This window comes from Ranitomeya variabilis, chromosome 2, assembly GCF_051348905.1.
Source record: "Ranitomeya variabilis isolate aRanVar5 chromosome 2, aRanVar5.hap1, whole genome shotgun sequence".
Classification (NCBI taxonomy): domain Eukaryota; kingdom Metazoa; phylum Chordata; class Amphibia; order Anura; family Dendrobatidae; genus Ranitomeya; species Ranitomeya variabilis.
In genome coordinates this window covers 622,847,485-622,864,749 of record NC_135233.1, presented here as the reverse complement: position 1 = coordinate 622,864,749, position 17,265 = coordinate 622,847,485, and the positions used below count along the sequence as shown (strand labels likewise).

Here is a 17,265-nt window from a genome sequence, read left to right as displayed (position 1 = left end):
GCCTCTTGTGTGCTCCTCCGTCACACATGAGAGTCCTCGGATAAGTCCCATTCATGGACCGTTTAGGTGGCTGCTTGTGTTCTCCTCCGTCACCCATGAGAGTCCTAGGATAAGTCCGATCCATGGACAGTTTAGGTGGCTGATTGTGTGCTCCCCTGTCACACATGAGAGTCCTAGGATAAGTCCCTTTCATGGACAGTTTAGGTGGCTGCTTGTGTGCTCCTCCGTCACACATGAGAGTCCTAGGATAAGTCCGATCCATGGACAGTTTAGGTGGCTGCTTGTGTGCTCCTCCGTCACACACGAGAGTCCTAGGATAAGTCCTACTCATGGACAATTTCGGTGGCCGCTTGTGTGCTCCTCCGTCACACACGAGAGTCCTAGGATAAGTCCTACTCATGGACAATTTCGGTGGCCTCTTGTGTGCTCCTCCGTCACACATGAGAGTCCTCGGATAAGTCCCATTCATGGACCGTTTAGGTGGCTGCTTGTGTTCTCCTCCGTCACCCATGAGAGTCCTAGGATAAGTCTGATCCATGGACAGTTTAGGTGGCTGATTGTGTGCTCCCCTGTCACACATGAGAGTCCTAGGATAAGTCCCTTTCATGGACAGTTTAGGTGGCTGCTTGTGTGCTCCTCCGTCACACATGAGAGTCCTAGGATAAGTCCGATCCATGGACCGTTTAGGTGGCTGCTTGTGTTCTCCTCCGTCACCCATGAGAGTCCTAGGATAAGTCTGATCCATGGACAGTTTAGGTGGCTGATTGTGTGCTCCTCTGTTACACATGAGACTCCTAGGATAAGTCTGAAACATGGACAGTTTAGGTGGCCTCTTGTGTGCTCCTCCGTCACACACGAGAGTCCTAGGATAAGTCCCATCCTTCAGTAGATGGCCGCTTGTGTCCCCCTCCATCACACACGAGAGTCCTAGGATAAGTCCCCTCCTTCAGTAGATGGCCGCTTTTGTACTCCTCCGTCACACACAAGAGTCCCAGGATAAGTCCCATCCATGGACAGTTTAGGTGGCCTCTTGTGTGCTCCTCCATCACACACGAGAGTCCCAGGATAAGTCCCATCCATGGACAGTTTAGGTGGCTGCTTGTGTGCTCCTCCGTCACACATGAGAGTCCTAGGATAAGTTCCATCCTTCAGTAGATGGCCGCTTTTGTACTCCTCCGTCACACACAAGAGTCCCAGGATAAGTCCCATCCATGGACAGTTTAGGTGGCCTCTTGTGGGCTCTTCCGCAGCGCTGTGCAGTACAGAGGTGGAGGCTCTATCTGACAACACACTATAGCTGTGAAGGAAGACGCTGACAGCCGTACAGCAGGGAATAATCTAAATTCTAGAAAAATAAACTTACCAGGTATTTTATTTCCCCGGGGATATAACATATTTAATATTTATTATACAGTGTGATACATTCCCTGAATTTTCCCAACACATCCGTGGGCGTATATGTGAGAGCATCAAGTTCTTTCATTATCCAGGCCACCGTTATATATTCCTTCCTTATATCCATCTTATGCCTCTTCCTATCTGGCTTCATACAGGGAAGACTCCGCTGGTGAGATTGTGCCTTCACAGCGCGCTGTAAATGGTGCTGGTCTCACTGTAGGAGCCAGGAGATTGTGTTTTCTGTGCTGCCATCTAGTGGCAGACAACAGCCATGCAGGCTATCATTATTCTATCCCTGGTGAGGCGATAGTGCCACCACCTCCAGCAGGGGGGTACATGTACAGATGGGGGCGGCTTTGGCAGCTTGATCCTTGGTACAGTCACTTGTGGTGGCATCTTCATCGTCTGTGGCTGAATGAGCTACACTTGGGGCCGGAAGGATTCAGGACTCACATTGATTCAGATGAGCAATGAGTAAATCTACAATTACTGCAGAGACAGAAAAGAATCAGGACAGAGGTTCTCCTCTAAATATTTACATTGTGCCTCTTAACAGTAGCATTAGATTGCTGCCTGCAGCACAGAGTATTTCAGGAGTGGAGTGTGCTGCTATCATGGGAGGTCACCGATTGGGAAGTACACAGCGGAGGGAGCAGAACCTTAATGGCAGCACAGAGCAGCGGCAGTTGTGTTGGGTAGCGGGACGTGTTTGTGGTCAGTGGGCGGTGTGTCAGGTAGTGGACAGTGTGTCGTAGAGTGTGGCGGGCGGTGAGTCTGCTGTTGGGCAGTAGACGGTGTGTTGGACAGCAGACCATGTGTCAGACAGCAGGTCGTGTGTTGGGTGGTGTGTCGGGCAGCGAGCGGTGTGTCAGGCAGCGGACCGGTGTTTTGTGTTCTGCAGCGGGCGGTGTGTGGTGGGCCATGTGTTGGGCAGCGAGCGGTGTGTCGGGCAGCGGCCGGTGTGTCGAGCAGTGGGCAGTGGACCATGTGTGTGCAGCAGGCTGTGTGTTGGGCAGCAGGCCGCGTGTCATGCTATGTGTCGCACGGTGTGTCATGCAGTGGGTGGTGTGTCGGGTATTGTGTTGATCAGCGGACGGTGTATTGGACAGCAGGCCATGTGTCAGGCAGCAGGCCGTGTGTTGGGTGGTCTGTTGGGCAGCGGGCGGTGTGTCGAGCAGCGGGCAGTGTGTCGAGCAGGCGGACGGTGTGTCAGGCAGCGGGCCATGTGTCGGGCAGCAGGCTGTGTGTTGGGTGGTGTGACAGGCAGTATATCGGGCAGGGCTCAACTGCTGTCGGTCAGCGGGCGCTGTGTCTTGCAGTATATTGGGCAGGGCTCACCTGCTGTCGGTCAGCGGGCGGTGTGCTGTATCGGGCGTTGTCGGGCAGTATATCGGGCAGCGCTCACCTGCTGTCGGTCAGCGGACGGTGTGTTGTGTGCTGTGTCGGGCAGCGGGCGTTGTCGGGCAGTATATCGGGCAGTGCTCACCTGCTGTCGGTCAGCGGGAGGTGTGCTGTGTCAGGCAGCGGGCATTGTGTCGGGCAGTATATCGGGCAGGGCTCACCTGCTGTCGGTCAGCGGGCGGTGTGTCAGGCAGTATATTGGGCAGGGCTCACCTCCTGCTGTCAGGCAGCGGACGGTGTTTTGTGTTCTGTGTCAGGCAGCAGGCGGTGTGTGGCGGGCCATGTGTTGGGCAGCGGGCGCTGTGTCGCGCAGTATATCTGGCAGGGCTCACCTGCTGTCGGTCAGCGGGCAGTGTGTCAGGCAGTATATTGGGCAGGGCTCACCTCCTGCTGTCAGGCAGCGGACGGTGTTTTGTGTTCTGTGTCGGGCAGCAGGCGGTGTGTGGCAGGCCATGTGTTGGGCAGCGGGCGCTGTGTCGTGCAGTATGTCGGGCAGGGCTCACCTGCTGTCGGTCAGCAGGCGATGTGTTGTGTGCTGTGTCGGGCAGCGGGCGTTATTGGGCAGTATATCGGGCAGCGCTCACCTGCTGTCGGTCAGTGCTCACCTGCTGTCGGTCAGTGGGCGGTGTGTTGTGTGCTGTGTCGGGCATCGGGCGTTGTCGGGCAGTATATCGGGCAGCGCTCACCTGCTGTCGGTCAGCGGGCGGTGTGTTGTGTGCTGTGTCGGGCATCGGGCGTTGTCGGGCAGTATATCGGGCAGCGCTCACCTGCTGTCAGTCAGCGGGCGGTGTGTTGTGTGCTGTGTCGGGCATCGGGCGTTGTCGGGCAGTATATCGGGCAGCGCTCACCTGCTGTCAGTCAGCGGGCGGTGTGTTGTGTGCTGTGTCGGGCATCGGGCGTTGTCGGGCAGTATATCGGGCAGCGCTCACCTGCTGTCAGTCAGCGGGCGGTGTGTTGTGTGCTGTGTCGGGCAGCGGGCTTTGTGTCAGGCAGTATATCGGGCAGTATATCAGGCAGGGCTCACCTCCTGCTGTCGGGCGATCGCTTGGATTTCTCTGCAGGCAGCTTGTAATAATGTCTTGTAACACAGGAGGACAGGACACGGGCAGCTTTGCATCCTCTGGCTGATTGTCCTTTTCGCCGGCCGGACCTACAACAATAAACCTTTGTGGATTATGGCGCCTGGCGTTGACCTGCTGGATGCCCTGTAATGACCTGTGGAGGGTGAAGCAAGCAGGACTTACCCTGATATGGGAGTCTCCCGCTTGCAATCTCATAAATCACCATGCCGAGGCTGGAAGAGACAACAGCAAGATGTACAACAATGCACTGCGGACCATAAGACCCCTGACCAGTGCTGACGATGGCCCCTCTGCCTATACACAGGTTACTGCTCAGTATGGAGATGTGCAGCGACCGCCATCTGGGGCAATTGCACAGTCTCACACGTCACAGGAGCCATTGGAGAAGGAAGTTATTGCAGAAGTGATTAGAGGAACTTTTCATCTGGAGAAGTTTCATTCCACAAAGTTTTCATACGAAATTTCCCTTTTTGCAGAATCATAAAATGTCTGCATAGACTTCTGCTGGGGAGCTCCAGCGAGGGTTGGGGGCTGTGATGCTGCAGAACTGACCTGTAAATCTCGCTCGGTTTCTCGTAGGCGTTGATGTCCTGTAGGGTCTCGGGGGCGATGTACGCCAGCTCCGTGCTCCTCTGCCTCCTCTCTGCATTAGATGGTCGTCTTAGGGATGATTCAGTCTTTGAGAGCTCAAATCCCCAAAGCTGTAGATGTGAAGAGTCCAGATGAGGATGTGCCTGTCCGACACGTACAGTACAAGCGGAGGGACGGAGGCCGTCAGTCTGCACCCATTATATTGTGTATGAGGTCGAGCGGGAGCTGTCAAACAACTGGTGAAGGTGGGAAATGCTCTGCAGGGGTGTGACTGTCAATGGGGCGGGGCTTAGTGACTCGCAATAATGCACCGCATGTGGCCGTTACCTTTACACAGTATGTCCCGTCAACCAAGAATTTGGAGCTGCTCAGACTCCCGTGCAGGATCGCCTTCTTCTCAGTCTGATGTAACCTGCGAGATGGTAGAATGTAACGTATACATGTTCCGGAAAGACCCGAGATCCGGTAATGCCGAGAGCAGAATACTCACCGGTACACTGCTCTGGCCGCATCCAGAGCCATGCGGACACGCCGCTCACATGACAGGTCAGGCTCATTGTCCAGCAGCTGCCGCACGGTTCCTTTCTCACAATATTCCATAACGAGGGAATAGCAGGTGTCTGTACCTGACCAACAGAGGAGGCTCAGTAATCAGAAAGATGGAGGACTGTAGTGAAACATCGTGGTATAAGAGGGTGGACAGTAGTGAGACATTGGGAATAAGAGGGCAGACTGTAGTGAGTCATCGGGGGATAAGAGGGCGGACTGTAGCGAGACATTGGGGTATAAGAGGGTGGACAGTAGTGAGACATTGGGAATAAGAGGGCAGACAGTAGTGAGTCATCGGGGATAAGAGGGCGGACTGTAGTGAGACATCGGGGATAAGAGGGCGGACTGTAGTGAGACATCGGGGATAAGAGGGCGGACTGTAGTGAACTATCGGAGTATAAGAGTGCTGACTAGTGAAATGTGGTGTAAGAGGGTGGACAGTAGTGAGACATTGGGAATAAGAGGGCAGACTGTAGTGAGTCATCGGGGGATAAGAGGGCGGACTGTAGCGAGACATTGGGGTATAAGAGGGTGGACAGTAGTGAGACATTGGGAATAAGAGGGCAGACAGTAGTGAGTCATCGGGGATAAGAGGGCGGACTGTAGCGAGACATTGGGGTATAAGAGGGTGGACAGTAGTGAGACATTGGGAATAAGAGGACAGACTGTAGTGAGTCATCGGGGGATAAGAGGGCAGACTGTAGCGAGACATTGGGGTATAAGAGGGTAGACAGTAGTGAGACATTGGGAATAAGAGGGCAGACAGTAGTGAGTCATCGGGGATAAGAGGGCGGACTGTAGTGAGACATCGGGGATAAGAGGGCGGACTGTAGTGAACTATCGGAGTATAAGAGTGCTGACTAGTGAAATGTGGTGTAAGAGGGTGGACAGTAGTGAGACATTGGAAATAAGGGCAGACAGTAGTGAGTCATCGGTGGATAAGAGGGTGGACAGTAGTGAGACATCGGGGTATAAGAGAGCGGGCTGTAGTCACACATCGGGGGATAAGAGGGCGGACTGTAGTGAGACATCGGGATATAAGAGAGTGGACTGTAGTGAAATATCAGGGTATAAGAGGGCTGACAGTAATGAGACATCAGTAAAAGGGCAGACAGTAGTAAGACATTGGGGGATAAGGCGGACTGTACTGAGACATTGAGGTATAAGAGGGCGGACAGTAGTGAGACATCAGGGTATAAGAGAGCGGACTGTAGTCACATTGAGGGATAAGAGGGCGGACTGTAGTGAGACATTGGGGTATAAGAGGACGGACTGTAGTGAGACATAGAGGCACAAGAGGGCGGACTGTAGTGAGACATTGGGGTATAAGAGAGTGGACTGTAGTGAAATATCGGGGTATAAGAGGGCTGACAGAAATGAGACATCGGGGTATAAGAGAGCGGACTGTAGTCACATCGAGGGATAAGAGGGCGGACTGTAGTGAGACATTGGGGTATAAGGGAGGACAGTAGTGAGAAATCGGGGTATAAGAGGGCTGACTGTAGTGAGACATTGGGGTATAAGAGAGCGGACTGTAGTCACATCGAGAGATAAGAGGGCGGACTGTAGTGACACATTGGGGTATAAGAGAGTGGACTGTAGTCACATCGAGAGATAAGAGGGCGGACAGTAGTGACACATTGGGGTATAAGAGGGAGGACAGTAGTGAGACATCGGGGTATACAAGGGCGGAATGTAGTGAGACATCGAGGCACAAGAGGGCGGACTGTAGTGAGACATCGGGGTATAAGAGGGCGGACTGTAGTGAGACATCGGGGTATAAGAGGGCGGCCTGTAGTGAAATATCGGGGTATAAGAGGGCGGACTGTAGTGAAATATCGGAGTATAAGAGGGCTGACAGTAATGAGACATCAGGAGATAAGAGGGCGGACTGTAGTGAGACATCAGGGCATAAGAGGGTTGACTATAGTGAGACATTGGGGGATAAAAGGGCGGACTGTAGTGAGACATTGTTAAGAGGGCAGACAGTATTAAGACATCAGGGGATAAGAGGGCAGACTGTAATGACACATCGGGGCATAAGAGGGCGGACTGTTGTGAGACATCAGAGGACAAGAGGGTGGACTGTAGTGAGACATCGGTGGGTAAGAGGGCTTACTGTAGTGAGACATCGGTGGATAAGAGGGTGGACTGTAGTGAGACATCGGTGGATAAGAGGGTGGACTGTAGTGAGACATCGGGGTAGAAGAGAGCGGGCTGTAGTCACACATCGAGGGATAAGAGGGCGGACTGTAGTGAGACATCGGGATACTGTGTGATGTCACTATGTGTGTCCTGTATAGGGTGATATCACCATATGTGTGTGTCCTGTACAGTGTGATGTCACAGTGTGTGTCCTGTTCTGTGTGATGTGACTGTGTGTGTCCTATATGGTGTGATGTCACCGTGCGTGTCCTGTCCGGTGTGATGTCACCGGGTGTGTCCTGTATGGTGTGATGTCATCGTGTGTGTCCTGTCCAGTGTGATGTCACCATGTGTGTCTCATACAATATGATGTCACATGTTTGTCTCATACAGTGTGAGGTCACCGTGTGTGTCCCGTACGGTGTGATGTCACCATGTGTGTCCTGTCCGTTGTGATGTCACCGTGTGTGTCCTGTGCAGTGTGATGTCACCGTGTGTGTCCTGTACAGTGTGATGTCACCATGTGTGTCCTGTCCATTGTCACTAAGGGGCAGCACTGTCTCAGGAGGAGGGTGCAGTGCACATGTGACCTGGCTCTTACCCGAATTGTCTATAAAAATACCATAAAGCCGTAAAATATTCAGACTCTCAAATCTCTTCATGGTTTCGCTCTCAGACTGGAAGGTTTTTATGATAAATCTGGAGAAGTAAAGTGATAGATGAGTGCGGAGAACAGGACGGCACCTGAACATGGCGGAGGGACAGAGGGGGTTGTATTATATTAGTTTGATGGTGATTGTAACAAAGACCGAGAACCAGTGGTGAATTGTTGCACTATTTGTATTGACCACTAGATGTCAGCACAGAGCCGCACATAGGACTGTCTCGCTTTACAGTCTGCTGTGAGGCTGTTCTCATTGTCAGCAATGGCAGGGCTGGCACCAGAGTGACATGTTTAATGAGCCACAATCACTGCACTCATCGCTCTGCCACTCGTCTGTCTCTGCTCTCACTGGTTACCGGCCTCATTTCTTTGTCAGTTACTCACTCTTGGTTCTTGATCTGTTGACCCTTGAAGACTTTAATGGCCACTGGACTCTTGTGATATTCGCCGAGGTACAAGTCATGGGTGGGTTTCTCCAGTATCAGTGGTCCACGCTTTAGATCTGTGGTTCGAATCTCGGTGATGTGCCAGGACGAGCGTTTACCTGCAAGAATGAGGGATCTTTACCGTCAGGAGCCTCGCGGCAGAGACCCTGGTGATTGTGTCACTGTGGGTCATACACATCACGTCTTTACAGATGCTGGCCGGGGAGAATGCACCAAACATCTTAAGAGGCGTATGCCTTGTAATTAGTATGGAGCGACGCAAGTCAGTGACTGGGAGGCGGCGCAAGCTTCCCCTATAATGATGCCATTGTCTGCGCTAAGGCGCAGAGCGGGGAAGAAACTTCACAAACGTTCCACAAAACAAGCAAAGGACTGAAAACTGGGGCAAATATGGTCACAAGTCCAAGCCGCCGCGGTGATCTGCTAATCACGCTTTACTCTTGTCCACCTGAGGTGGCTGGGGGCCGATGTGTCGTCCAGAAACAGATGGACGTGAAGGCCAGCATGTCCAGAAATGGAGACCAGACTGCCTCCAGTCATTGACGACAAGCAGAGATTGTAACCTTCTATTAGAAAGTCACAGAAAATGGGAAACGTGCTTCATCCGACGGTAGGATCTAACAACAGAATGGCCACGTGCAAGAAATGTGAGTGCTCCCCGACTGCCCCCCAACCACAACTCCCAGCATCCCCGCCCGACCACAGCCTGCAGGTTAGAATCCCCACATGGTGCTGCTTTTCTTACTATGGAGGAGCCGACGGCACTTACACACAGCCTTTATGGCGGACATTTCAGAGAGGATTTTATCCATTCTCTCCTCTACGTTCTCCATCTTTTCAGAAAGGTTTTCTACATCAAACAAACAAAAAACAATTTTAGAAATAAAAAACGCACCCAAATTATTCTATCACCCCAAGAGGAAATCTGGTCGTACACCCCAGTTTGAGGACACTGCACGGTGTGCTGCAGTGGTCGTACATCCCAGTGTGAAGACAGTGCACGGCCTGCGCTACAGTGGTTGTATACCCAAGTGTGAGGACACTGCATGGTATGCTACAGTAGTTGTACATTCCAGTGTGAAGACACTGCATGGCCTGCACTACTCTAGTTGTACACCCAAGTGTGAGGACACTGCATGGCCTGGCTACAGTGGTCGTGTGCCCCAGTGTGAGGGCACTGCATGGCCTGTGTGACGGTGGTCATACATCCCAGTGTGAGGAGACTGCATGGCCTACGCTACAGTGGTCGTACACCCAAGTGTGAGGACACTGCAAGGCCTGTGTGACGGTGGTCATACATCCCAGTGTGAGGAGACTGCATGGCCTGAGCTACAGTGGTCATACACCCAAGTGTGAGGATACTGCATGGTCTGGCTACAGTGGTTGTGTGCCCCAATGTGAGGACACTGCATGGCCTGTGTGAAGGTGGTCGTATATCTCAGTGTGAGGAGACTGTATGGCCTGCGCTACAGTGGTCGTACATCCCAGTGTGAGGACACTGCATGGTCTGGCAACAGTGGTTGTGTGTCCCAATGTGAGGACACTGCATGGCCTGTGTGAAGGTGGTAGTATATCTCAGTGTGAGGAGACTGCATGGCCTGTGCTACAGTGGTCGTACACTCCAGTGTGAGGACACTGCATGGCCTGGCTACAAAGGTTCATGTGCCCCAGTGTGAGGACACTGCATGGCCTGTGTGACAGTGGTCTTACACCCCAGTGTGAGGACACTACATGGTCTGCGTTTCAGTGGTCGCACACCTATATATCCCACGTAGTCCATTTAAATATCTTACCGGTTAGGTACTCCTTCAGCTGCTTCAGGTCTTCCTTTATGTCCTTCTGGTTTTGGCGTTTTCTTATATTCTCTGTAAAGACATTAAAAAACTTTTCTCTGTGTTCGACCGCCAACATCAGGGAGACGTGTGAGGCGGCGTCTCCGAGCCGGTCCGTGAGCAGCTCAAACTCCTCTTTGATGCCGTTGGCCTTAAGTATCTGCTGCCACCAAGCCTGGTGTGAATACTTTACGACCCAGCACTTGGCATTGTCCAGGGTTACCCTCAGCTCCTTCATCACCACTTTCAACTGCTCAGACTTCTCCTTCTGCGTCTGTAAAGCCTTCGAGGCCATCATCAGAATTTGTATCCGCTTTTTCAGGCGACGGCACTGCTGCTTATTGGAGCTGGCCTTGTCACACAATCCATAGATGGTTTGGGCAATGTCCAGGACCTGACCCAGGATGTCCATCACCTAGAAGACATCACCCAGAGAGGACACAGTGAAGGAAGTGACGGCAGATAAACCCATCTCATGAAATCACATTGGAAGCGGGAGGAGAACATGGTCACTGGTACTGGATGGCACACAGCAGCTCCAACAACCAAATCGTCCGAGACATCCTCTACCGCCAGGCCACGTATCACCCAGGACACAAGCCTCCATGTACAGATGTCTCGTCTGCTGTAATATCCGGTGGCCACAGAAGGTACAATATTATAGGCTGCCCCGGACGTCACCTCTATCAGACGCCCCCCCCCCCCCCCCCCCCCCGAGACCACCTCCATCAGACACACCACATGAGATCACCGACATCGCACAATGGAGAAAGGATGAGATTATCCCCCCGACAAGTCACACGACGATGACCCTCTAGACCCGGTATATTACATGCCGTTTGGGGGGAATAATCCTCACGTGACCCTCATGGGGACTGCAATGACGGCCATATTGGAGGTCAGCCAACTTTCCAACAGTAAGAAAGCTTCCAGGGAAGTGTGCTTACAGGAACTAGCAGATTTCAGGAAGACGATGTAAAAATGAGAGGGCTTTCTATGAACAGTTCTGCAACAGGTGTCCAGATCCTACAATTCTTTTTACCTCCAAAGCCTGAAAACCCTCCTGATCCGACTGCTGCTAAACCAGAAATCATCTGCACTGATACATTGTCACGACAGGAGAGAGATTAGTACAGAATTCACCCTGCTGGGTACAATTGTCACACTCAGATGTGAAAAATATTAGGTCAGGATACACAAGCTGCACTCTTCCCTGTTACTCACTGAACATTACAGCTGTAAAATGTAAGCCCGCAAGGGCAGGGTCCTCGCCCCTCTGTATCAATCTGTCATTGTTAGTTTGTTTACTGTAAGTGATATCTGTAACTTGTATGTAACCCCTTCTCATGTACAGCACCATGGAATCAATGGTGCTATATAAATAAATAATAATTACAGCGTGTACTCACTGATTGTGCAAGGCTCCGACTTCTCTGTCCTGTGACTCAGAGGCCCGCACTGTTATACCCCGGCACAGCGCCCTCCCTGCGCCCGCCCATCCCCGGTTTACCCTCGTTTGTTCTGTTCCCATCATGTGAGACGGATGGACAGAAGCTGAGATGATGCACATTTACTACGAAAAGCCAAAGATCTGCAACTTCTGATTATTTGCTGATTTTATCTTAGAGGAAGAAACAAAACTTTTTGAAAAAGTCTGATTGCCTTTTCAGCATACATAACCCGCCATACGTCACCAAGCAAAAGTCATTCGGCATACATCCCCTGGCATACATCACCTGTGATACGTCACCCGGCATACGTCATCCGGCATACGTCACCTGGGATATGTCACCCAGCATACATCACCTGGGATACGTCACCCAACATATGTCATTCGGCCCACGTCACCGGCATATATCACCTGGGATACGTCACCCAGCATACGTCCCCCGGCATACGTTATCGGGTATACACCACCTGGGATACGTCCCCCCGGCATACGTCATTTGGCATACATCATCCCGCATACTTCACCTGGGATACGTACCCCCGGCATACGTCATTCGGCATATGTCATCTGGCATACAACACCTGGGATACGTCACCCAGCATATGTCATTCGGCATATGTCATCCGGCATACATCACCTGGGTAACGTCACCCAGCATATGTCATTCGGCCCACGTCACCGGCATACATCACCTGGGATACGTACCCCCGGCACACGTCATTCGGCATATGTCATCTGGCATACATCACCTGGGATACGTACCCCCGGTACACGTCATTCGGCATATGTCATCTGGCATACATCACCTGGAATACATCACCCAGCATATGTCATTCAGCATATGTCATCCGGCATACATCACCTGGGTAACGTCACCCAGCATATGTCATTCGGCCCACGTCACCGGCATATATCACCTGGGATACGTACCCCCGGCATACGTCATTCAGCGTATGTCATCCGGCATACATCACCTGGGATACATCACCCAGCATATGTCATTCGGCATACGTCATTCCGCATACTTCACCTGGGATACGTACTCCCGGCATACGTCATTCGGCATATGTCATCTGGCATACATCACCTGGGATACGTCACCCAGCATATGTCATTCGGCATACATCACCTGGGATACGTCACCCAGCATATGTCATTCGGCATACATCACCTGGGATACGTCACCCAGCATATGTCATCCAGCATACGTCACCCGGTATATGTCATTCGGCATACGTCATCCGGCATACATCACCTGGGATACGTCACCCAGCATATGTCATCCGGCATACGTCACCCGGTATATGTCATTCGGCATACGTCATCCGGCATACATCACCTGGGATACGTCACCCAGCATATGTCATTCGGCATATGTCATCCGGCATACATCACCTGGGATATGTTACCCGGCATATGTCATTCGGCATACGTCAACCGGCATACATCACCTGGGATACGTCATTCGGCATATGTCATCCGGCATACATCACCTGGGATACGTCACCCAGCATATGTCATTCGGCATACATCACCTGGGATACGTCACCCAGCATATGTCATCCGGCATACGTCACCCGGCATATGTCATTCGGCATATGTCATTCGGCATACGTCATCCGGCATACATCACCTGGGATACGTCACGCAGCATATGTCATCCGGCATATATCATCTGGGATACGTCACCCGGCATATGGCATACGTCATTCGGCATATATCACCTGGGATACGTCACCCAGCATATGTCATTCGGCATACGTTATCCGGCATACATCACCTGGGATACGTCACCCAGCATATGTCATTCGGCATACGTCATCCGGCATACATCACCTGGGATACGTCATGTAATAATTATAGGGGATAACTCAGGAGACTCTTTGCGTGGAACAAGACAACGACAGGACACAGTTTTATAAGTGGTAAAGTCTATATTATCACACGGTGATTCAAACAGGTGCAGAGAGAAACTCACGTCCACAACACTTGGTATAAATATTAAACGCAGCTTAGCAGTCTATAGGAAACTTCAGAGGAAAATGCAATCACGCAGAAAGTCTATGATGCACAATTATTCTTGAGGATACTTGACACGAATAAATCCTTGTTTTAGTCCAAACATAGATAGATATGCTTATAAGGCAGTTCAAGCAATGTCTTATCTCAACCAGGAAGGCCTGGGTGATAATCTCAGGTTTAAGCAGAGCAGCAACAGCTTACATGTCCAGCAAATGCAGATGGAAGTAAACACGAGTAGCAGATGAAGGAGGATTACTGGAAACTGGTGTATGCAGCAGGAACTCAGGGCAGAGTAGCAGGATAACCACACAGGTTCACAGGAGCAGGTATATAGCCAGGGAGTCATCAGAGTCAGGAGCTGGATGCAAGGCAGAATACTCTAGCACAGACTGAAGGCTGGGGTGGAGTTTTATAGCAGGAAGACACAGTGCACATGAGACCAAAGACGCCATCTTGGAAAAGGGCAGTAATGCACAAAAGTTAAAAATGTTCAGAGTCCTGACATTACTCCCTCCTTAGAAGCGGCCTCAGGACGATCCTGGACCTGGTTTCTCAGGGAATCTCTGATGAAAATGAGAAATCTTCTGTTGGGCATTGATGTTCTCCACAGGTTCCCAAGAGTCTTCCTCAGGGGGATATCCCTGCCATCTTATCAGATATTGGAGCCGATTCCTGCGAATCCTGGAATCAATAATTTCCTCCACCACAAATTGTTCTTGCCCATCAATCACCACAGGCTGCGGAGGTGGCACAACACGTCCCTGGAAGGTATTAGGAGATACAGGCTTTAGTAAAGATACATGAAAAACTGGGTGTACCTTCATAGTCCTAGGCAGCTTCAGCCGGCAGGCCACAGAGCTCACAATACCGTTGATCTTGAAAGGGCCAATGAATTCCTGTCCAAGTTTTTGTGAAGGAACGTGTAACTTCAGATTCTTAGTTGATAACCACACGGAATCTCCTACCTTGAACATGGGTGCAGGTTTATGGAATCTATCAGCCGATCTCTTATAACGTTCTTGAGCTGTGGTCAGGGATTCCTTCAGAACCTCCAGATTTTGCCTCATCGCAGTCAGCCTTTTTTCCGCTGCCGGAACCGGAGAATTAATTGGAGACCTAGGTAAGATACATGGATGATAACCCAGATTGGCAAAGAAAGGTGTAAATTTAGTGGAGGCGCTCTGAGAATTGTTATATGAAAATTCGGCTAATGGCAGCAACTCCAACCAATCATCCTGGAGATGGCTGACATAGCATTTTAGATATTGTTCCAGCGTCTGGTTGGTCCGCTCAGTCTGACCATTTGTCTGGGGATGGTAAGCAGAAGAGAGACAGACATTAATATTGAGTGCAGAGCAAAACCACTTCCAGAATCTTGAAGTGAACTGTACTCCACGGTCAGAGATGATCTCATCCGGGACCCCATGCAACCGAAAGACATTCTGTATAACCAAGTTCACTGTATCTTTAGCTGAAGGGAGGCTGGCGCATGGAACAAAATGAGCAGCTTTAGTCAGGCGATCAACTACCACAATGATTGTATTCATGCCCCCCGATGTAGGCAGCTCCACAATAAAGTCCATTGATATAGACCCCCAAGGGCGGGACGGAACAGGTAATGGTTGTAGAAGACCCGTAGGTGCCACATGAGGAGTCTTGTAACGAGCACATACCTCGCAAGAGAGAACATAGTCCTTGGTAGATTTTAGTAATTCAGAAGGGACACGTACCCTTAAAATTTTGCACAGACTTACTTGCTCATCCTCTGGGGTGATTTACTATGCCCAGTGCCCATGCGAAAAGATATACATCGGCATAACCGCGAGGGAATTCAAAATTCGGGTAAGGGAGCATATAAGGGACATCGAGAAATCTAAAACTATGCGATATGATGAACCTCAAAAGAAGCTGCCAAAACACTTCAAGGAATTCCACAACTCGGATTCAAGTAAACTCATCCTGTGGGCCATAGACCAGGTATCAATGGGTCAGAGGGGTGGGAATTTATTTAAAAGACTCGCACAAATAGAGAGTCGATGGATCTATCGATTACAAACAGTTGCCCCTGTGACCTCAATGAGAACTTTGGGTTTAGCTCTTTTCTCTGAATTAGGTATCTATAAATTTGGGTTGGGAAGGGGGGGTTCTGCAGGTTGTAAATAATTGTGTTTTTAACTGTTATTTTAGGGTACTAATTTGTGTTATCTATTTTAGTTATTCACGTCAAACCTCTTACTGCTATTTGATGTAATGGAATGACTTGGCCTAAGCGTTCTACTTTGGTTTCTGGAAACCTCATCGTCATAAACCCATTCATCTTCATTCTGGCTATTCATACTACTGTCAAGTGATGTCTGATCTTACGGGTACAATACAGGTGCTGCAATGGACAGCGAGTGTCATCGTGAAAGGATAAATCCATCATATGTCTTTTAAGATGAATGTAATATGGACAGTCTATATTTTATGGTGTATTAGCAATTTCCTGTTTTAATTCTAATTTTATTGCACGGGAATTGTAATAGACTGACACGTTTGAAGTAACATATGTTGTGTTTTTTGTTTTTTTTTCTGTAATAGTATTATGTAATTATCTTCATATTATATAGTATTTTATAATTAAACACAGTTATGAGTGCACAGTTTAGTACACTCATATGTGGCACTTTGGCACTTTATGTACACTAATATTATAATTTTTATGTTAATTAATTATAGAGTACGAACTTGTGCAAATAAATGGTTTCTTGTTTGCCTTTATCTAATGGTGTAACTTATCAAGCACATTGCACTATATTAGCATAATTCACTTTCATTTAGAAGTACTTTGTTCACGTATTATTACTTATAATCTATTCATGTTGTACTGTGTTATATGGCACATACTTATAAATATTCAACACACTATGACACTCTGATAAGAATAGAGCACATCTTCTCTTGCCTTTTCTTTCCGGTTTAGCGCATGCAGGGCTGCCCCGCTCTCTGACGCCTATACGAGTGGCCATTGGGAGCCAAGTGCATGCGCCGTCTCCATGACGGCCCTTGTTAGCTTGTGCTCCACGGCCGCTGGTCTATGCGTCTCAGTGACGAGTGCCGTCGGCCACGCATGCGCAGAAGAAACCGGAACTATACTCGCTGCTTGCTGCACGGCACCTGGTACATTCAGACACACCTCCATAACAACTGTCGCTTATTGGCCAGTCACACTATATAATCAGCCTCATCCCTCCCCAACACACGCCTCCTGACGAAGAAGCGAAACGTGCGTTGGGGCGGCAGGGACGCTACACATAAGACCTACTCCATGTAAGTGCTGCTAATTATTATCTTATTACATTGCCATCATTGATTCTGACAGGGTGTAATACCCCTACACTGTGTAGTTGATGTGCTTGTGTCTTGGATTAGTACTAATTATTCATATGCAGGCACTGTCTTGGAACAAATTGTTGTATAAATCAGTAGTGGCTGTCCCTGCTTTCTAGCAATTACCTTGGATACTTTCTGTTTTTGTATTTATTGTGTAATAAAATTTATGATATATTGGCACTTTATACTGAGGTTCTCTTTTGTTTTTGAGCTCCACAATAAAGTCCATTGATATAGACCCCCAAGGGCGGGACGGAACAGGTAATGGTTGTAGAAGACCCGTAGGTGCCACATGAGGAGTCTTGTAACGAGC

General features: G+C 49.9%; 1 protein-coding gene and 1 long non-coding RNA gene across 2 annotated transcripts in view; one reads left to right on the top strand and one right to left on the bottom strand.

Moving 5' to 3' along the window:
- The window catches only part of LOC143807417 (uncharacterized), a 62,074-nt gene extending 45,028 nt beyond the window's left edge, over positions 1–17,046 (top strand). The window contains exon 3 of the long non-coding RNA XR_013221718.1: positions 15,795–17,046. This is a non-coding gene — a long non-coding RNA (uncharacterized LOC143807417). The remainder of the gene's footprint in view (positions 1–15,794) is intronic.
- LOC143807416 (mixed lineage kinase domain-like protein) lies at positions 753–11,573 on the bottom strand. The gene is made up of 11 exons (XM_077288929.1): positions 11,518–11,573; positions 10,070–10,523; positions 9,046–9,126; positions 8,215–8,374; positions 7,768–7,865; positions 4,963–5,098; positions 4,800–4,884; positions 4,434–4,582; positions 4,044–4,093; positions 3,824–3,949; positions 753–1,887 (listed from the first exon to the last, which is right to left on the bottom strand). Exons 2-11 carry the CDS (start codon positions 10,518–10,520, stop codon positions 1,841–1,843), a joined length of 1,383 nt encoding a protein of 460 aa, XP_077145044.1. The 5' UTR covers positions 10,521–10,523; positions 11,518–11,573; the 3' UTR covers positions 753–1,840.
- Positions 17,047–17,265: the final 219 nt, after the last annotated feature.

What these genes read in the sequence shown, in the direction of transcription:
- LOC143807416 (XM_077288929.1), bottom strand. Translation starts at nt 10,520, where the DNA reads ATGGACATCCTGGGTCAGGTCCTGGACATTGCCCAAACCATCTATGGA. An exon ending in GCTGAAGGAGTACCTAACCG is followed by an intron (nt 9,127 to 10,069) that starts GTAAGATATTTA and finishes TGTTTGATGTAG; the next exon opens with AAAACCTTTCTGAAAAGATG. An exon ending in GCGGCCAGAGCAGTGTACCG is followed by an intron (nt 4,885 to 4,962) that starts GTGAGTATTCTG and finishes ACCATCTCGCAG; the next exon opens with GTTACATCAGACTGAGAAGA.